Source organism: Podarcis gaigeae (genome assembly GCF_964106915.1).
Source record: "Podarcis gaigeae genome assembly, chromosome: 7".
Classification (NCBI taxonomy): domain Eukaryota; kingdom Metazoa; phylum Chordata; class Lepidosauria; order Squamata; family Lacertidae; genus Podarcis; species Podarcis gaigeae.
This window is the reverse complement of record NC_139683.1, coordinates 15,490,052-15,509,347: the sequence shown is the minus strand read 5'-3', so window position 1 is coordinate 15,509,347 and position 19,296 is coordinate 15,490,052. Positions and strand designations below refer to the sequence as shown.

General features: G+C 46.7%; 1 protein-coding gene across 2 annotated transcripts in view; it reads right to left on the bottom strand.

Annotated features, from left to right (window-relative positions):
- Positions 1-19,296, bottom strand: part of SNTB1 (syntrophin beta 1) — a 110,829-nt gene that overhangs the window by 22,288 nt on the left and 69,245 nt on the right. For both annotated transcript variants that reach the window (XM_083749211.1, XM_083749210.1), the window contains exon 3: positions 11,678-11,885. In XM_083749211.1, coding sequence (XP_083605337.1) covers positions 11,678-11,885 — 208 coding nt within the window. The remainder of the gene's footprint in view (positions 1-11,677; positions 11,886-19,296) is intronic.

Sequence of the window (19,296 nt, the reverse complement as noted above, 5' to 3'; positions counted from 1 at the left end):
CCTGGCGGTTCCTTCACTGCGGGAAGCGAGGTTACAGGGAACCAGGCAGAGGGCCTTCTCGGTAGTGGCACCTGCCTGTGGAATGGAAATGGTAGTGGCACCTGCCTGTCAAGGAAATAAACAACAATCTGACTTTTAGAAGAAATCTGAAGGCTGCCCTGTATAGGGAAGTTTTTAATGTTTGAAGTTTTATTGTGTTTTTAATATTCTGTTGGGAGCCGCCCAGAGTGGTTGGGGAAACCTAGCCAGATGGGTGGGGTATAAATAACAAATTGTAATTGTTGTTGTTGTTATGTCCCATCCTGGCTTAGTCAAGGTTGATGAAAGCCCTAAAATGGGGCGTTCCGGGGGTGGGACTTAGGCTGGATATCTGAATCCCATTGAGCTTGGACACTTGACCTAGCAACCTGGCACACAGCTCTATTTTACAGAGATCCAGGCAGAGGGCCTTCTTGGTAGTGGCACCCGCCCTGTGGAACGCCCTCCCACCAGATGTCAAAGAGAACAACAACTACCAGACTTTTAGAAGACATCTGAAGGCAGTCCTGTTTATGGAAGCTTTTAATGTTTAACAGACCACTGTATTTTAATACTTTGTTGGAAGCCGCCCAGGGTAGCTGGGGAGACCCAGCCAGATGGGTGGGGTATAAATAATAAATTGTTGTTGTGTTTGTTGTTGTTGTTTATCAGAGGATCATAGAATTGTGGAGTTGAAAGGGACACCAAGGGTCATCTAGTCCAACCCCCTGCAATGCAGGAATCCAGTCAACCTCCAATTAAACGCCTCCAGCGAAGGAGAGGCTTGTTGGCCAGGCTGTGACTGAGCAGCAAACCTCACTGTTGAACGGGGTTTGAATCCGGTGTCTCTTTACACTGGCTTCCTTTACACCAGCTTCTTGTGCATAGGATTACTCCCTCTGCCTAACCTGCCAATCCCCTTTTAAACCACTCAAAGGCAGCAGGTCTTTGGGGTTTGGGGCAGCCGTCTCTCTCAGCTCCACCTTGAGATGGCAAGGTTGAAACTAGGAACTTCTGTGTGTAACTCATCTGTCGTAATCTCCCAACTTCTTTTTCATTCTGCCTATAATAACGATGAGGATAATAAAACTTGTCCCTAAAGTTTTATCCGTTGATTAATCAGCCCATTAAACCGAGCGGTCCACATCTGCACAATTGTAAGGTTAAATACATATATACATACTTTACAAATAAAACTGCTGGTATTGGCAGATGTTCTCCTTTTCCTTTCCTTGCTCTGAAATCTCTGAGTCAGATCTCTCTTTTTCCTTTCGGAGCCAACTCGCTGGTCACGAATCGTTTGAGGTAACAGGTGCATAACCATTATCAGGCAGCATTTGGTTCCCATTTTAAATATGTGGGGGACTTTCCCATTCCTCTGGATATGATCCCAAACCACATCCCAGAGCTGCTGGTTATCCCTAGTAAAACATCCAGGCAGCTGTGAAAAGCGCTTTTGAACCATGTAAGGAGTAGCTCAGGCTGGATGTTCCTTTAGGCTGTTGGGAAAGTCTGAGGGCAACCAAATGCAAAACAGCTGGGGGTGTGAAGAATAACTGTAGAAAGCCCCTTCCCCCGAAGATAAGCTTGCGATAAGAAGGGCCAGATTTGTCTGCAAAAATCAAAGCATGTTCCTCTGGATAGAATGGGCCCAAACTTTGTTCTCAGCTGGAAGCAAAGGAGGATCCCAGACTGATCCACAAACCATTGAAGGTCTGTGCTTAGATCTACAGTCGTACCTTGGAAGTCAAACGGAATCCGTTCCGGAAGTCTGTTCGACTTCCAAAAAGTCCGAAAACCAAATCGTGGCTTCCGATTGGCTGCAGGAAGCTCCTGCAGCCAATCAGAAGCTGCGGAAGCCCTGTCGGATGTCCGGGTTCCAAAGAACATTTGCAAACTGGAACAATCACTTCTGGGTTTGCGGAGCAAAAGTATCTGAGTTCCAGGCCATTCGAAAACCAAGGTACGACTGTTTGTTTGTTTTACAAAATATGAACTGCAATCTCCAAACAGTATACAACCATAGAAGAGACATGACTAAAATATACAAGCCAATTAAAGAAAAGTTTGCAACCATAATTAAAAATAAAGATAATTAAATAGTCTAAGACCAGTTTTTCCTGTTGAGGTCAGTGAGGCTGAATTGGGCTTAGAGCCAACCATACTTTACTGAACTATGAAATCTACCAATAGCCTCTCTAGGCACATATCTGTTTATATTTAATCTCAATAAATCTTCAGCCTTGGTTCATGTTCCACCTTCCCTTGGTATGTGTTATGTCCCCCTTCTGAAAATGGCCAAGTCTGTACACCACAGTAAACCATAGCTAACACTGTACCATGAAAATTCCTTCCAGTAGCACCTTAAAGACCAACTAAGTTAGTTCTTGGTATGAGCTTTCGTGTGCATGCACACTTCTTCATACCTAGAACTAACTTAGTTGGTCTTTTTTTTAAAAAATATATTTTTATTAAAAAATTTAAACATAAATGCAAATATAATGAACAATATAACATATATCATAACATATTTTCTTAACTTCTTTAGACTCCCTCACGTCTCCCGCTCCCACTTGCATCATTGTCAATTCTTGCCCGCAATTTATCATCTTGTTTACATTCTTATGTCCCATTCATTTAAATTATAATCTAATATTTCTCCCAAAGGTTTATGATTTTTCCTCAATCTCACTTAGCATCCTAGTTGCATCTAATTCAGTGGTGGTCAATTATTTATGATCTAGCCTCCATCTTAACATTCAACCAAATTACAGTGCTTTTTTAAATAAATCTTAAATTTCTTCCAATCTTCTTCAACCTTCTCTTCTCCCAGGTTCCATATAGTCTATCAGTTGCATCTGCCACTCTTCCAGTGTGGGTAGATCTTGAGTTTTCCAGTGCTTTGCGATGAGTATCCTTGCTGCCGTTGTTGCATACATAAAAAATGTTCGGTCCTTCTTTAACACCTTCTGGCCTACAATACCCAAAAGGAAGGCCTCTGGTTTCTTAGTGAAGGTATACTTAAATACCTTTTTCAGCTCATTATATATCATTTCCCAGAAGGCCTTCACTCTAGGGCAGGTCCACCAGAGGTGAAAGAATGTTCCATCATTTTCTTTACATTTCCAACATTTGTTATCAGACAAATGGTATATTTTGGCAAGTTTAACTGGGGTCATGTACCATCTATATATCATTTTCATTACATTTTCCTAACTTAGTTGGTCTTTAAGGTGCTACTGGAAGGAATTTTTTTGTTTTGACTATGGCAGACCAACACAGCTACCTATCTGTAACTGTACCATGAACGCGGCTACAGAGCAGCTTTGACTCCTTGTTGCTCACACTGGGAGGTAATAAACCATAATCCCTGCCTTGGTATCACATTCAAAATGGGTTGCGGTTTGCTTTGCCCTTCTGAAAACTGCCCAGTTTGCACACCATGATAAACCATGGTTAATGGTTTATTGCTGTGTTGTCTAACTCCTTTAAGTTCAAAGCACAATCCCTGGCTAAACATGGCATCCAAGGAAACCATGATCTCCAAGTCCTGACTTTGTCTACAGGTTGTGGTCTCTTGTGAGTCAAACCATGTTCCCAGGGTTTAGATGCAGTGCTAAACCACAGGCCATAGTTTGTCTTTTCTAGGGCAAGCAGATGCAAAACTGCTTGTGCATGGTAAAAACCATGCAAATATACATGTGCAAATATGGCTGAGATTTCTGACAGACACGTCTATTTCTGGCCTCACTCACAATTGGGGTGGCTGCTCTTATCCACACAGAACGTTCCGGAAGGGGGCAACATCTTCCTTCCTCCAATCTGTCTTGTGACCTCATTAGAAAACATGCTTCGATCCGGAGCTATGGTAGTGGATTAAGAGGAAGGAGAAACTCCTTGACTCTTTGCTTTGTGTGTGAAATGTTTAAGGCCGGCGCTGACAATTGACCTCTGAGGGGTTTTTTCTATCTAGTACATTCCCCCGCCGCCATGTTCAAGTTCCCTAGCTTTTTTCCTTTAGCAGGGCAGGATCGCTCGGTGCACTCCTTCAAAGGATTATTTCACCTGCTGCTCCTTGCTTAGCTGTTCCTAAAATATACCCAGGCCTTTTTTAAACACCTTTGCCTTCATCTCTCCCCGTTGCGCCTTCTGCTTGGAGGTTCTGTGCTATTTTCTTCCCTCTCTCCCAACTTCTATAGGCTTCATGGGGAGAGACCACAACTTAGCGATGTCAAAGGTCCCAGATTCCAAGCCCTTGTAGTACGTCTGGTTAAATATTCAAGTTGCAGGGCAAGCTGGGAAAGAGCTTGGGATGAGACTCTGGACACCTTCGTTGGAAGTTATGCTGAGCTGAGCACAGGAAAAGCTTGCTCCACTCACCGGCGGCTAGGCAGCCTGCCTTCCAAATTCGTCCGTCCTGTGTCCCACTTTCTGTATCCGTGCAAAAGTTGTTGTTGTTGTTTAGTTGTGTCCGACTCTTTGTGACCCCATGGACCAGAGCACGCCAGGCACTCCTGTCTTCCACTGCCTTCCGCAGTTTGGTCAAACTCATGCTGGTAGCTTCGAGAACACTGTCCAACCATCTTGTCCTCTGTTGTCCCCTTCTCCTTGTGCCCTCCATCTTTCCCAACATCATGGTCTTTTCCAGGGAGTCTTTTCTTCTCATGAGGTGGTATTGGAGTCTCAACTTCAGGATCTGTCCTTCCAGTGAGCACTCAGGGCTAATTTCCTTCAGAATCGATAGGTTTGATCTTCTTGCAGTCCATGGGACTCTCCAGAGTCTCCTCCAGCACCATAATTCTAAAGCATCAATTCTTTGGCGATCAGCCTTCTTTATGGTCCAGCTCTCACTTCCATACATCACTACTGGGAAAACCATAGCTTTAACTATACGGACCTTTGTGGGCAAGGTGATGTCTCTGCTTTTTAAGATGCTGTCTAGGTTTGCCATCGCCTTTCTCCCAAGGAGCAGGCGTCTTTTAATTTTGTGGCTGCTGTCACCATCTGCAGTGATCATGGAGCCCAAGAAAGTAAGAAAACAGGGAGCTGAGCCAGAAAGCTTCCCACTATATTCATTTGTTGCTCCAGGCTTTTAAGCTGTGGTCCCTTTGGTCCTTATTGGTCAGTGTGAGCAATGGGCGGCCTAGAATGGCATTTGGCAGGCTGGCCCTCTGCTTATTCTAATCTCCGTGTGCCCAACATCCTGCTGCCGTCGGATGGTTTCAGCTCAGGCTCGTTTGCTCCTTGCTTGTGTGTGCTGTGTTTGTTTTTCTTTCCTAATCCTTAAATTGAGGTAGATGGCAGAGAGGGAGGACATTGTTGGGTGCTGGGACTGCAGCCCAGGGCTTGCTGCGCTGTGGTTGGAAATCAGAAATCTTACAAACTTCTGGACAAAGCAGATCCTGCAACTTTCTAGCAAGCAAGCTTTTCAGGCCCAGAACTTTCCTCACAGTTTAGCATTAGGTTTGCATTGCGCTGCACAGGCATGCATAAAAGTCCTCCATCATAGGTAAAAGGTAAAGGGACCCGTGGACATAGGCGACTATGGGGTTGTGGGGCTCATCTCGCTTTCAGGCCAAGGGAGCTGGTGTTTCTCCACAGACAGCTTTCTGGGCCATGTGGCCAGCATGACTAAACCGCTTCTGGTGCAACGGGACACCATGACGGAAACCAGAGCGCACGGAAACACCGTTTACCTTCCCACCGCAGCGATACCTATTTATCTACTTGCACTGTTGTGCTTTTGAACTGCTAGGTTTGCAGGAGCTGGGACAGAGCAGCAGGGCACGGGTGGCACTGTGTTCTAAATCACTGAGTCTCTTGGACTTGCCGATCAGAAGGTCGGCGGTTCGAATCCCCACGACGGGGTTAACCTCCATCATATAGGCTGCATGAATCACTGTAAGCATTTCTGCACCTGTAGGACATTGAATGACAGAATCACCAAGTTGGAAGGGACCCCAAACATGATCTAATCCAACTCCCTGCTCCCTCGGCCAATAAAGCGAGATGAGCGCCGCAACCCCAAGGTCGGCCACGTCTGGACCTAATGGTCAGGGGTCCCTTTACCTTTACTTATCCTGTCTCCTCTCAGGCGCCTCTTTTCCAGGCTCCTTCAACCATTCCTCATAAGGCTTGGTTTTTAACAAGTTGCCATTGTGATTGTGTTCCATACTGCAAAAGGAAGTATGAAAAATAGACCTGCTCTGTGGCCATGCAAAAGTTGGGAGCGTGAGATCCAAGCTTGTTTTCAAAGCATTAAACTACGGTTTATTGTTGCTTCTGAACACAGCCATTGCCTAACATTCACATGCTCCTTCCTGTTTCACAGCCCTTTAAATTCCCCCATGATGTAAAGGTAAAGGGACCGCTAACCATTAGGTCCAGTTGTGGCCGACTCTGCGGTTGCAGCGCTCATCTCACTTTATTGGCCGAGGGAGCCAGCGTACAGCTTCTGGGTCATGTGGCCAGCATGACTAAGCCACTTCTGGCGAACCAGAGCAGCGCATGGAAATGCCATTTACCTTCCTGCCGGAGTGGTACCTATTTATCTACTTGCACTTTGACATGCTTTCGAACTGCTAGGTTGGCAGGAGCAGAGACTGAGCAACGGGAGCTCACCCCGTCGCGGGGATTCGAACTGCTGACCTTCTGATCAGCAAGTCCTAGGCTCTGTGGTTTAACCCACAGTGCCACCCGTATCTGTCCTTCATGATGTAGTCATCTTTTAAAAAAAAAAAGTTAGGAAAAAAAGCAAGGGACAGAAAATGACTTGTTTCCCCACCGTTGATTACATTGTACAAGCAGTAAACCTGCGTTCTGCGCCACTGTGCCAATGGCCCACTTCAATTAACATGCCAGCATGGTGCGTATTTCTTCCTTCTTTAAAAAGCCCTAAGGTGATCTTGCAATGTGCTCTGCATCTAAATCACCTGAGGTCTGAGGTTAATGTCCGCAGCGCACAACTCATTAGCTGCGCATTACTGTCCAAGCCAACACCCTCCCCCCAACTAACATGATTGATCCAACCACATGCTTAGTCCTGGGACTCGTTCTCAAATGAGAGTTTATTGCAAAAGGAAAGGTCAGCACCTTTGCAGAATGTTCTTTCCAAAACATGTTGCAAGCTTTTGCTTTTCGAACTAATCACTGGGGGAAGGGCGGAATGACAACTAATACAGAGGCTCATTAAAAATTGAGAAGAGAGACAGGGAAGGGAGAAAAAGGAAGCTCTGGCACGGCCAGATCCTTTCTTCTTACCTCTGCTTGAGAATATTTTATGCTGCAATAAGCCTTACAGCACAACAGATGCTTTGTCCACCTAACCCAATGGCTGCAGCTCTTAATAGGAGTATAGCATCTAGATCAAGGGAAGTAATAGTGGCACTGTATTCTGCTCTGGTCAGACCTCACCTGGAGTACTGTGTCCAGTTCTGGGCACCACAGTTCAAGAAGGACACTGACAAACTGGAATGTGTCCAGAGGAGGGCAAAATGGTCAAAGGCCTGGAAACGATGCCTTATGAGGAATGGCTAAGGGAGCTGGGCATGTTTAGCCTGGAGAAGGGGAGGTTAAGGGGTGATATGATGTTCAAATATATAATTTGATAGCCATGTTCAAATATATAAAAGGATGTCACATAGAGGAGGGAGAAAGGTTGTTTTCTGCTGCTCCAGAGAAGCGGACACGGAGCAGTGGTTCCAAACTACAAGAAAGAAGATTCCACCTAAACATTAGGAAGAACTTCCTGACAGTAAAAGCTGTTCAACAGTGGAATTTGCTGCCAAGGAGTGTGGTGGAGTCTCCTTCTTTGGAGGTCTTTAAGCAGAGGCTTGACAGACATATGTCAGGAGTGCTCTGATGGTGTTTCCTGCTTGGCAGGGGGTTGGACTCGATGGCCCTTGTGGTCTCTTCCAACTCTATGATTCTATGATTATGGGTCTCAGACAGGACACTTAATCCATTTAGGGGAGGGACAGTAGGTCTGTGGTAAGAGCATCTTCTTGGTGTGCAGCAGGACCCAAATTCAATCCCCAACATCTTCAGGTAGGGCTGGGAGAGACTGCTGCTGAAAATCCTAGAATTGCTACTGGTATAATTATTATTATTATTATTATTATTATTATTATTATTATTATTATTATTATTATTTATACCCCGCCTATCTGGCTGGGTTTCCCCAGCCACTCTGGGCGGCTTCCAACCGAATATTAAAAACAATACAGCATCAGACATTAAAAACTTCCCTAAACACGGCCGCCTTCAGTTGTCTTTTAAAAGTAAAATATTTGTTTATCTTTTTGACATATGATGGAGGGGGGCGTTCCACAGGGTGGGCGCCACTACCAAGAAGGCCCTCTGCCTGGTTCCTTGTAACTTAGCTTCTCGCAGTGAGGGAACTGCCAGAAGGCCCTCGGAGCTAGACCTCCGTGTCCGGGCTGAATGATGGGCGTGGAGATGCTCCTTCAGGTATACTGGACCGAGGCCGTTTAGGGCTTTAAAGGTCAGCACCAACACTTTGAATTGTGCTCGTAAATGTACTGGGAGCAAATGAAGATCTTTCAGGACTGGTGTAAGCAACATTGAGCTGGACAGACCAGTGGTCTGACTCAGTGTAAGGAAACTTCCTATGCTCTTGTAGGTTACATGCTCTTGCAGGTTACATGCTGGTCATATTGTCATGGATTGGTTGGATGCAGAGGAATGGTGGAAGGAACCAGCTGGGAAACCGCCAGGGGAAGAAGGCTCTGAGCCTGGGGACTGGTGGTGGGACAACGAAGAGGGAGAAGCCTGGGAGGAGGAGGTGTAGGAAGCAGAAGAGGTAACAGGGCTTAGTGAGCAGAGAGAGTCTGTGGCAGAAGGAAGTTCAGAAGAAGAAGCTGAAGCAGGAGAGAAAGGAGGCCAAGAGGCAGAGGTGGGTCAGGCTGGTGAAGAAATACAGGTGTCTTCCTCTGTTGCTGCAACTAAGCTCCTTTCCCTCCCTCGTCTGCCAGAACCAGAAGAGGCATGAAGAGGATGGAGGGAAGATTGGTGACACAGTCTCCGATTATTTGAGGGGGAAATAATTGCTTTAAGTCCCCCTCCTGGAGAGGAGGGGACTTAAAGCAAGGTCTAAGCTGCAATGCTTCAAAGCATCTTTGTAAATAAGATGATGGGTCTTCTTTTCCACTAGCTGACATTTGCAGTGTGACGTGAATTACTGCTGGCTAAGACCAGCGACCAGAAAGGACCACTGCCAACTGAAGCGTTGCGCGTGAAACATTTATCCCTTTCTTTCTTTTTTAACAAAAACTGCAAATGAAACTGTGATCCAATTACCATTTGGGTAGTGATCGGTCCCTGTTCTTCGAGGCACATGCAACTGCATGGGGAATCATGCATGTGTAGAGCCCAATTTTAGCCATGAACATGGAACTCATCAGAAATCTTGGAAAACTGAGACAGCTTGAAAATTGTCCCAGTATGCTATACACAACCTGCTTTTTGAACAGTTGGAAGCATCCCATATTATAGCTACCAGTGGCAGTCACATGTAGATAACCACACTGAACCAAAGACTCTGTGGGAAAGGACTAAATGTGGGTTTTAAATGAACAAATCGTAGCAATCCTGTATGGCTGGATTGCTCTTTACAGCAAAATCTGCCTAAACTTGTCAGGTTCTTCTCTGAAGTCCCAAGAGCTAGAATCCTGCGTTTTGGGGTTTTTTAAAGCATAAAAATCATAGCCTTGCAAAGAATCAAAGAATCATAGCCTTGCAAAGAATCCAATTTGTTTCAGGGGTCCCGGGGAGCACTTGCAAGAATAACAAACCAACACCCCAGTTTATTTGTGGTAAGTAACTCCTGGCACTTCATCACAAGATCAGAAGCAGTGACCTCCAAGGAAAAAGTGAAGGGCGCAGGTTGTTTAAAGTTGGAACGCCAAACACGAGGTGCATACCACACAAAGGGCACCCCAGCCCCAAGCACTACCAAGTGTTATGAAAGCATCACACGTTGGCATCGGCTTTCAATTCTGGGTACTGTCCAAGATCCATGCCTCTTAAAGCCCTAAATGGGCAAAGAGCTCAATATCCACTGGGACCAACTTTCTCTTGCTAAGCTTCTGTCTTAATCAAGAATGCTGAGTCCGTGGACCCAGGGCAGGGAGAACAGCTGAGGTACCTTGAAGTGCCCATGCCATCGTTTGCTAAATATACTGCCACCACCTCCAACCGAGCAGTTGATCACGACAGAATAGAATGCCTGCTGTCCTGAGCATTAATGCAGCAACAGCACATTGCATTTCATAGACGGACACCCAAACGCCAACTGGGATTTGCAAAACGTTACTCTAGTGAAGCCCCATTCTCTCCAATAAAGCGGCCTTTGCCCCAACCGGCTGTTTTGGACTACAAGTCCCATCAGCCTCAGCCAACACAGCTGGGCTGGCGCTGATGTGAGTTGAAGTTCAAAGCAGCAGCTGGAAGCAACCAGCTTGGGCAAATTTTGCTATGAGGAGTTCGGCGTTTTGCTTCTAGGAGTCCATAGGAGGAGGAGGAAACCATGATGCAGGGAGCTGGAAAAACGCCTATCATGAACAAAGAGTCCCCAACCCTTAGAAAAAGATGCTCAGATGTGGGGGTAATTTAAACATATCCATAGGAGGCCCTAGATGAAATCCCACAATGCTTCAGAAACATCTGGAAGAACTATGGGAGCAAAGGTCAGGGTCAATTGTGCAGCGATCAAAATGGAAGTAGAGCAAGACCCCTGTGAGGAACAGCTGCAGCGTCTGGGACTTTAGGCAAGCCAGAGGTGACATGAGAGAACCTTATAAAATTATACATGGCATGGAAAGAGTGGGAACAGAAAAGTTCTTCTTCCTCTCCTGTATCACTAGAGCTTGTGTGCGTGCAACGAAGCCAAAGGTTGGAAGATTCAGCAAAGAAAAGTACCTCAGTGGAACTTGTTCTCAAATGTGGCAGTAATGGCCACCCCACTTGGGCTGCTTCAAAATGAGGATTTGACAAATTTGTTGCCCTGAACCCCCAGCATACCTGGCAGAAAGTTTCCACTGGTGTACACAGCCCCAAAAAGTACCATGTCGGAGTTCTCCTGGAACAACCAAGCCGTGGTCCATCAACGTGGGCAGCTGAGCAGACACGGCACCTCCGTTCTGCTTCCCTTTTATACCTTGCATGCTGATTGCCACATCTGGGCTTGACCAGGCCAGTGACCCTCACCTATCCTGAGCCTACTCCAGCTGGGGAAGCTGAGCTGGGGGCTCTTGCCTGCCTCTGCCTCCTGGAGCGCCCTTCTCACTGCTCCCTCAGGATGCTCAGAAGGTAAAAAGTAAAGGACCCCTGGACGGTTAAATCCAGTCAAAGGTGCAGCGTTTGTCCACAGACAGCTTTCTGGGTCATGTATCCAGCATGAACGGCTTCTGGTGCAATGGGACACTGTGACGGAAGCCAGAGTGCACAGAAACGCCGTGTACCTTCCCGCCACAGGGGTACCTATTTATCTACTTGAACTGTTGTGCTTTCAAACTGCTAGGTTGGCAGGAGCTAGGACAGAGCTACGGGTGATCACCCTGTTGCGGGGATTCGAACCGCTGAACATCTGAGCGGCAAGCCCCAAAGGGAAGGCCTGTGGACAAAATGAGGAATTTGTTACCTTTTCTGTGAGCCAGCCAAGGTGCCTGATCTCTCGAGCTCCAGCAATTCCTGCTTTGCCCAGCTGATCTTTGACCTCTGAGATGGCCTTAGGAATGAGATCGCTGACGCAGGAGTGGATGGAGTGGAACCAGGCCTGCGCTGTGGCGGAATCCTTACTCCTTAGAACCAGGGTGTGCCTGGCATCTGGCGAATGAACTTCTACAAGCCTGCGGGAGAGAAAAAAGCAGAATCAGGATAACGGCTGGAGGTTTAGTCTAAAAATATTTAGGATGGCTATCACAAAGCAGCCCAATCCTATGAACCTTGCTAAAATACAAGCATTAAATATCCGTCCGTCCGTCTGTCTGTCTGTCTGTCTGTCTGTCTGTCATCTATCTATCTCATTGCAGGTAATGTTTTGTGAAAATTGCACTATTATATTCTAATAGACTATTCAACATTACTTTACAAGTCGTTCCACTTTAAAGTTATGTTTTATTATGATATATATTCTAATAGCGGGTGGCGCTGTGGGTAAAACCTCAGCGCCTAGGACTTGCCGATCGCATGGTCGGCGGTTCAAATCCCCGCGGCAGGGTGCGCTCCTGTCGTTCGTTCCCAGCGCCTGCCAACCTAGCAGTTCGAAAGCACCCCCGGGTGCAAGTAGATAAATAGGGACCGCTTACCAGCGGGAAGGTAAACGGCGTTTCCGTGTGCGGCTCTGGCTCGCCAGATGCAGCTTGTCATGCTGGCCACGTGACCCGAAAGTGTCTGCGGACAGCGCTGGCTCCCAGCCTTTAGAGTGAGATGAGCGCACAACCCTAGAGTCTGGCAAGACTGGCCCGTACGGGCAGGGGTACCTTTACCTTTACCTTTATATTCTAATAGACTATTCAATATTACTTTACAAGTCGTTCCACTTTAAAGTTATGTTTTATTATGATTTTTCGTACTGCATCAGATTATTAGAAGGGGTGTGCGTTCTTTGTTGCATATTTTGTTGCTGCAAACTGCCTTGTGTATATAGGTAGGCTGTATACAAATTAAAAAGCAAAAAGAAATGAAAATGAAAATACCGCAGGGTGTGGGTCGCGAAGTTTAAATTCTAGTTAGCGAAGTGAAGAGGAAACAAACAAGCCACGAATTATCACAGGCTGGTTGTGGTTGGCTTGAATTAACTAGAACTTGAACAGAACTGGATGTGCTTTGTTCAAAAGTAGAAATGAAAGTTTTCTGCTTCCAAACCTTGTGCTCAAGAGCAGAGAGCCCACCAGGCCAGCAATCGCTGCAGCTCACAGAAGAGGAAAACATGGGAACTCTCCTCAATGTGCAAGAAGAACCCTGAGCACTTGAGGAAATTGTTGTTATTGGGGAGTGTGTCCAAATAGCAAAGAATACGCTAAAGACAACAAAATGAACTGGACTCCTTGGCAGGTTTTGAATAAACATGTACAAATTTATTGGGTTAATATGGTGGATAGATAATATAAGGATGTATACAGTTTTACAATATGCAGAGAACAATATGAGTTGAGAAATCAGAGAGAGGAGCTGAGGGGAGTCTTTGGGAGGTGGGAGGGGGGAAAGGGGAGGAAATAATGAAGATGATTTGTACTGATGATTTGTTATGTTGCAATTGTTAATAAAAAAAAAAAAAATAGACTAGACTCAATGTACATGGTGCTTTACAGAATGACACGTGCAAACAGAGGAGGTCACTGCCCGCAAGGCATTCACAGCTGAACTTTTGACAAGTGAGAGGAACCATAGAATCACAGAATTGCGTGGCGAGTTCCCGCCTCCCCCCGATGAAATAAAGACACAGGACACAAGAATTCAGGTTAATGGGTCAAATTAGGCCACAACTTTATTGATTACAGTAATTGAGTGGTATTGGCTTAGGCATTGGTCCTAACTACTAACCGGCTAGAGGCCGGAAGGGTTAATCACCAGAGGGAGGAGTCCTGCAGAGGTACGCCAACTAGGACCTCCCCCTGGCGTCACCGCCGTGGGCCCACACCTCCTTAGGCTTAGGACAAGGCCATGCCCCCCGGAATCCTTTACCGGACTACCCTTGCTTGGGGGAAGGTGATGGCGCTCCTTCCCCCCTTCATTTGCATAACAATAGGACAGTACCCTTACCAATGCCTAACCGCCAATACCGAAGAGTTGTGACGGTTTGCTATGAGGTAGGCGAAAACCAAATTGCTGGAGCCAATCTGCCATTTGGGAAAATTCCTACCAGGCCCCTTGATAGCGACCAACTGTAGTTCCTAACAGGGTGGGATGGGCGGGAAAACCAGGTCAGCTGAGGAAGCGGAGGAAAAGAGGAGGAGCCTCGGCTGCAGCAGGTTTAAATAGCCAAGGCCCCGCCCCTGGAGCCAGCCGATTGGCTGGCCCAGGGTATGACACGGACAGGGATTCCCTTAGGTATCGCGGGGGCTGGAGCCAGCCCCCGTGAATGTGGGGAAGGGGCGTGGCGCTCGCAACCCCACCTCCTTGTTTATCGCGGAAGTGGCTTTGTAGAGTTGGAAGGATTATCTCGTCCAAACCCCTGCAATGCAGGAATATGCAGCTGTCCCACACGGGGATCGAACCTGCAACCTTGGCATTACCAGCACCATGCTCTAACCAACTGAGGTATCCATGCATCAATAACAAACACCACTATTGACTAGTAGCAGGTGTTCAGGACTTCAGGCAGCGTCTCCAGGTGCCTGGGATTGAATGCAGGACCTTCTGCATGCAAACCAGATGCTCTCCCTGTGAGCTGTGGCCCTTCCACATGCAGAAGATTTCCCTACCCATCCTGTCCGCATAAATACATCAATGTGCTAGGCACAGAGGCCGAGGTGTCGCGCAAACGTTTTGCAAGCAGAGAGCATTTGCCAAACGGACGGGACAGCTCCGATTTGAAAATGGCTTAAAACGTGTTACGCTCTTTGGCAACCTGCCTTCTGAAAGGCAACATTATGTTTATCTGCTATTTGGCGATAAAAGTTCCCTTTTCCACTCTCCCTGGCCTAGAAATATTTCAGGCAGTGCCACAGCTGTGTTTATCCTCACACGCCACCGCAGTTATGCAAACACAGCGTGCGGAATGGCTTTCGATAAAACCCACACCAGCCCAAAGGAATGGCACGTTTAAGCGCAAGGTGGCTGCCACGATACACACTCGGCCACGCACAGGAATGGTATCACGTTTTCCCAGGGGCTGCTTGGCTAACTTCTCAAAAACAAAGAGTCCGAGTTGCCAGTGGTCATTTCCCAGCATTCCTCCTTTCACTTCCAAAATGCTTCCCGTCTCTGACATGCATTTAGCCCTCCCATAATCAGGCAAAGAGCCTAACAGGGCCTTGTTGCTCTCCCCAGGGAAGTTTGGCTGGCACCTTCATGATACACTTTTAGGCGCCAGGCAATAAACAACTACCATATTTTTCCCTCTATAAGACGCACCAGACCACAAGACGCACCTAGTTTTTGGAGGAGGAAAACAAGAAGGAAAAAAATTCTGAATCTCAGAAGACAGAACAGCAAGAGGGATCCCCTCTTGCTGTTCTGGCTTCTGGGATAGCTGCGCAGCCTGCATTCGCTCCATAAGATGCACACACATTTCCCCTTACTTTTTAGGAGGGAAAAAGTGAGTTTTATAGAGCAAAAAATACGGTATTTTACTTTTAAAAGACAACTGAAGGCATCCCTGTTTAGGGAAGTTTTTAAAGTCTGATGCTGTATTGTTTTTAATATTCAGTTGGAAGCCACCCAGAGTAGCTGGGGAAACCCAGCCAGATGGGTGGGGTATAAATAATAAATAATAATAATAGTAATAATAATAATACTTTCATTATGTATTTTCATTATGTATTTTGTGTTTGTAGATTGCAATTTTATGTGGTTGTACTGCCCTGAGACCTGCAGGCATAGGGCAGTATACAAATTTAAATTGTTGTTGTTGAACGGGCAACATAATGGCAAACAGGATTTAACATATGCAACTGCAAATTACAATCATAGCCTCCCTTGTCCATAGCAGAACCATTCCAGCTTTCTATTATTGGTTTCTTTTTTTCAAATGCCCATTGTTATACAACATGGTGCATTTGGTTTCTGTTCTCCTGGCTGCATCAAACAAACGCCTAACTCTGGTCTGTGCAAGTGCCTTGTATAGCGCTGTGGTCTAAACCACTGAGTCTCTTGGGCTTGCTGATTGGAAGGTTGGCGGTTCAAATCCCAACGACAGGTTGAGCTCCCGTTGCTCTGTCCCAGTTCCTGCCAACCTAGCAGTTCAAAAGCACAACAGCACAAGTAGATAAATAGGTACCCCTGCGGCGGGAAGGTAAACAGCGTTTCTGTGTGCTCTGGTTTCCGCCACGGTGCCCCATTGCTCCAGAAGAGGTTTAGTCATGCTGGCCACATGAGATGAAAAGCTGTCTGTGGACAAATGCCGGCTCCCTTGGCCTGAAAGCAAGATGAGCACCGCAACCCCATAGTCACCTTTGACTGGACTTCACCGTCCAGGGGTCCCTTTAAGGAAGCCCGTCTCCAGCCACGCTCACTGCAGCTCCCACAGCCTCACCCCAACACTCGCACGCACAAAGGGGGAGATCCCATGGCAAAATCTGCTGGGATGACCAGCTGAGGTTGCAGCGGATGTCCGGCTGTGCCAGCTGATTCTTGCTCCGCCAAGCTCTGAAATCTCATGTCCCCAAGCCTGATTCAGCCAAAGAGAAGCCAACATAACTTGCTCAGTCAATGTAAGCACCAAAAAACGGGGTGCGGGATCAGAGAGGGGAGAAGCTTAGGCTGAATCCTAAGTCAATTCAGCTTCATCTGGCAACTTGACAAAGGACAGTTTGTCAATGCTTGGTCAATGCTTGCTTTCCCTCTTGTCAATGTTTATGCAAAGCAGCAGAAACAGCCCCACTGCAGAATGGGTTTTCGATCCAGGGTTAACTTTTCGCTGGCTTAATGTACACCTTCTTGCTTTGGACCAGCTCCTTGCACACAGGATTGCTTCAACACACAAACACACACACAATATTTAGGTTTTAAAACGTCATTTCATACCATGGCTGCACCACGGTCGACTTCAGGTTTTTGAAAGCTTCGTTACTTCCGTATATGGATGCAAGCTGTACTTCAAAGTTGTATCAAAGACGATTTCCAGACGTATTATTATGCACATAGCTGAAGTGTATAGGCTCTGTCAGCCGGCTGATTTTGCTTTTATGGGCATGGATGGCCAAGTTACTTTGCTAGAGAGCATGAACTTGTCATGGGCTGCGTTCTAAAATAGCAGAGCACTTCTCATCGGAGCAGCGAGGTATGCTCAGGGACATTGACGCAAGACAAAAAGCCAAACTCCGTGCCAGGAACATTATGCAGATTAAGCAGCAGATTTGCATCGCTTGTACAAACCATTTGTTTTGATTCCAATATTTGAGATTTCCCTGGGTGGGTTCCTCTTCTATACGCTCCCTGAGCAGAACATCTGTAGCAGAAACTTGAACATCTTTCTTATTATTCTACCTTCCTTTCCCTAAGGCAAAATGTCCAAAAAGGTACTATCTGATAACTGAACAGAGGAAACAAGCCACATTCTGCAAGAGGAGGCATGTATAGGGTCTTAAAAAACAACAACCCTGTAAGGACCGAGGCCTGAAATTGGACAGGTTCCTTATGAACATAAAAGAGAAGAAGAAGAGTTTGGATTTGATATCCCGCTTTATCACTACCCAAAGGAGTCTCAAAGCGGCTAACATTCTCCTTTCCCTTCTTCCCCCACAACAAATACTCTGTGAGGTGAGTGGGGCTGAGAGACTTCAGAGAAGTGTGACTGGCCCAAGGTCACCCAGCAACTGCATGTGGAGGAGCGGGGAAGAGAACCCGGTTCACCAGATTACGAGTCTACCACTCTTAACCACTACACCACACTGGCTCTCCATAAGAAGACCTCTGCTGGATCAGACTGCATTGGGGGGGGGGGGCTGCAGGGAGACTCTCCCCACAAAAGGCCACAGGATGCCAAGGAACTGTCTGGACTGTATGTGTGTTTGTGTGGTGATAAAATGTTATGCAATTCAACATCTTATATTTTAGGCCCTATCTACACTTCATATTTAAAGCAGTATCATACCACTTTTATGGCTTCCCCCAAAGTCTCCTGGGAAATGGACTTTGTTCTGAGAGCTGCCAGGAGATAACCCTCCCCCAATCCAATTCCCCCCCACAGAATTACAATTCCCAGAATGGCTTAACCATCAATCCCTCTCCCCCCAGGGAACTTTGGGAATTATAGTTCTTTGACAGAAACAGAGGTCTCCTAACAACTCTCAGGACCCTTAGCAAACTACAGTTCCCAGGATTCTTTGGGGGGAGCTAGGGGTGTTTAAAGTGGTATCAGAGTGCAGACGGGGTCTTGCTGCGATGATTCCTCATGCCCCCCAAGGAAAGAGAGGAAGCAGAGAAGTAATGGATTAGGGAGAGATCCTAAGCCAGCCTTTCTCAACCTGTGGGTCCCCAGATGTTGTTGAACTACAACTCCCATCACCCCTAGCTAGCAAGACCAGAGCTCAGGGATGATGGGAGTTGTTGTCCAACAACATCTGGGGACCCACAGGTTGAGAACCACTGTGGACCTAACCCAAATGCAGCTCTGGCTGAAGCCTTGGAACAGAAAATGATTTCATCCATCAATCTCCACCAAGAATGGAGTTGCCAATATTTTAACTAGACTCGTTAACATCACATGAGCTGCAGTTGTGTTTTGATTTGGGCTGGAGGAACTACAGAAGCTGCGGGGGTCTCTTAAAGTGTTTTTGCAAGACCTTCTCCCCTCATTTGGGGGAATACAGGACACAGCAAGGTTTCGCACGGCGTCTGATGTCAACTGAGAGCTCAGAGTTTCCACAGGAAATAAATGCCACAAGAACTGATAAACCCTCTTTTAATGTGTGGGAGACTCAAAACTACTTGTTTCCTGCAGATAGCAAAGGTTATTCATGACGGTGTGAGCTCTTATCTAAAACAGAGCATTGTCTCACACCTGAGCGAGATTGAAGATCTCTTTCCCCAGGGTCTGAAAGTCATGGTCCATTTTGAAGCCCCAAGAGCCCAGGCCTGGCTCCATTCATGGCAACAGCATCCATGATGGATTGGAGGAAGAGGGCACCATCCTCAACTTATTGTAATCCAATTAGTCTCTGAGGTTCTTGCCACCGCAGTGGATGGAGCAAAGGACCAGGTAAGGACAATTCTCAGAAGAGAGGCTGATTATTAAACCACTCTGGGAACTGTAGCTCTGTGAGGGGAGTAAGGGGCTATTGACAATGCTCAACATCCTTTTTGTTGTTGTTGAATCATTATCCCACTCTTCGTGACCCCATGGACCAGAGCACGCCAGGCACTCCTGTCTTCCACTGCCTCCTGCAGTTTGGTCAGACTCATGTTTGTAGCTTCAAGAACACTGTCCAACCATCTCGTCCTCTGTCATCCCCTTCTCCTTGTGCCCTCAATCTTTCCCAGCATCAGGGTCTTTTCCAGGGAGTCTTCTCTTCTCATGAAGTGGCCAAAGTATTGGAGCCTCAGCTTTAGGATCTGTCCTTCCAGTGAGCACTCAGGGCTGATTTCCTTCAGAAT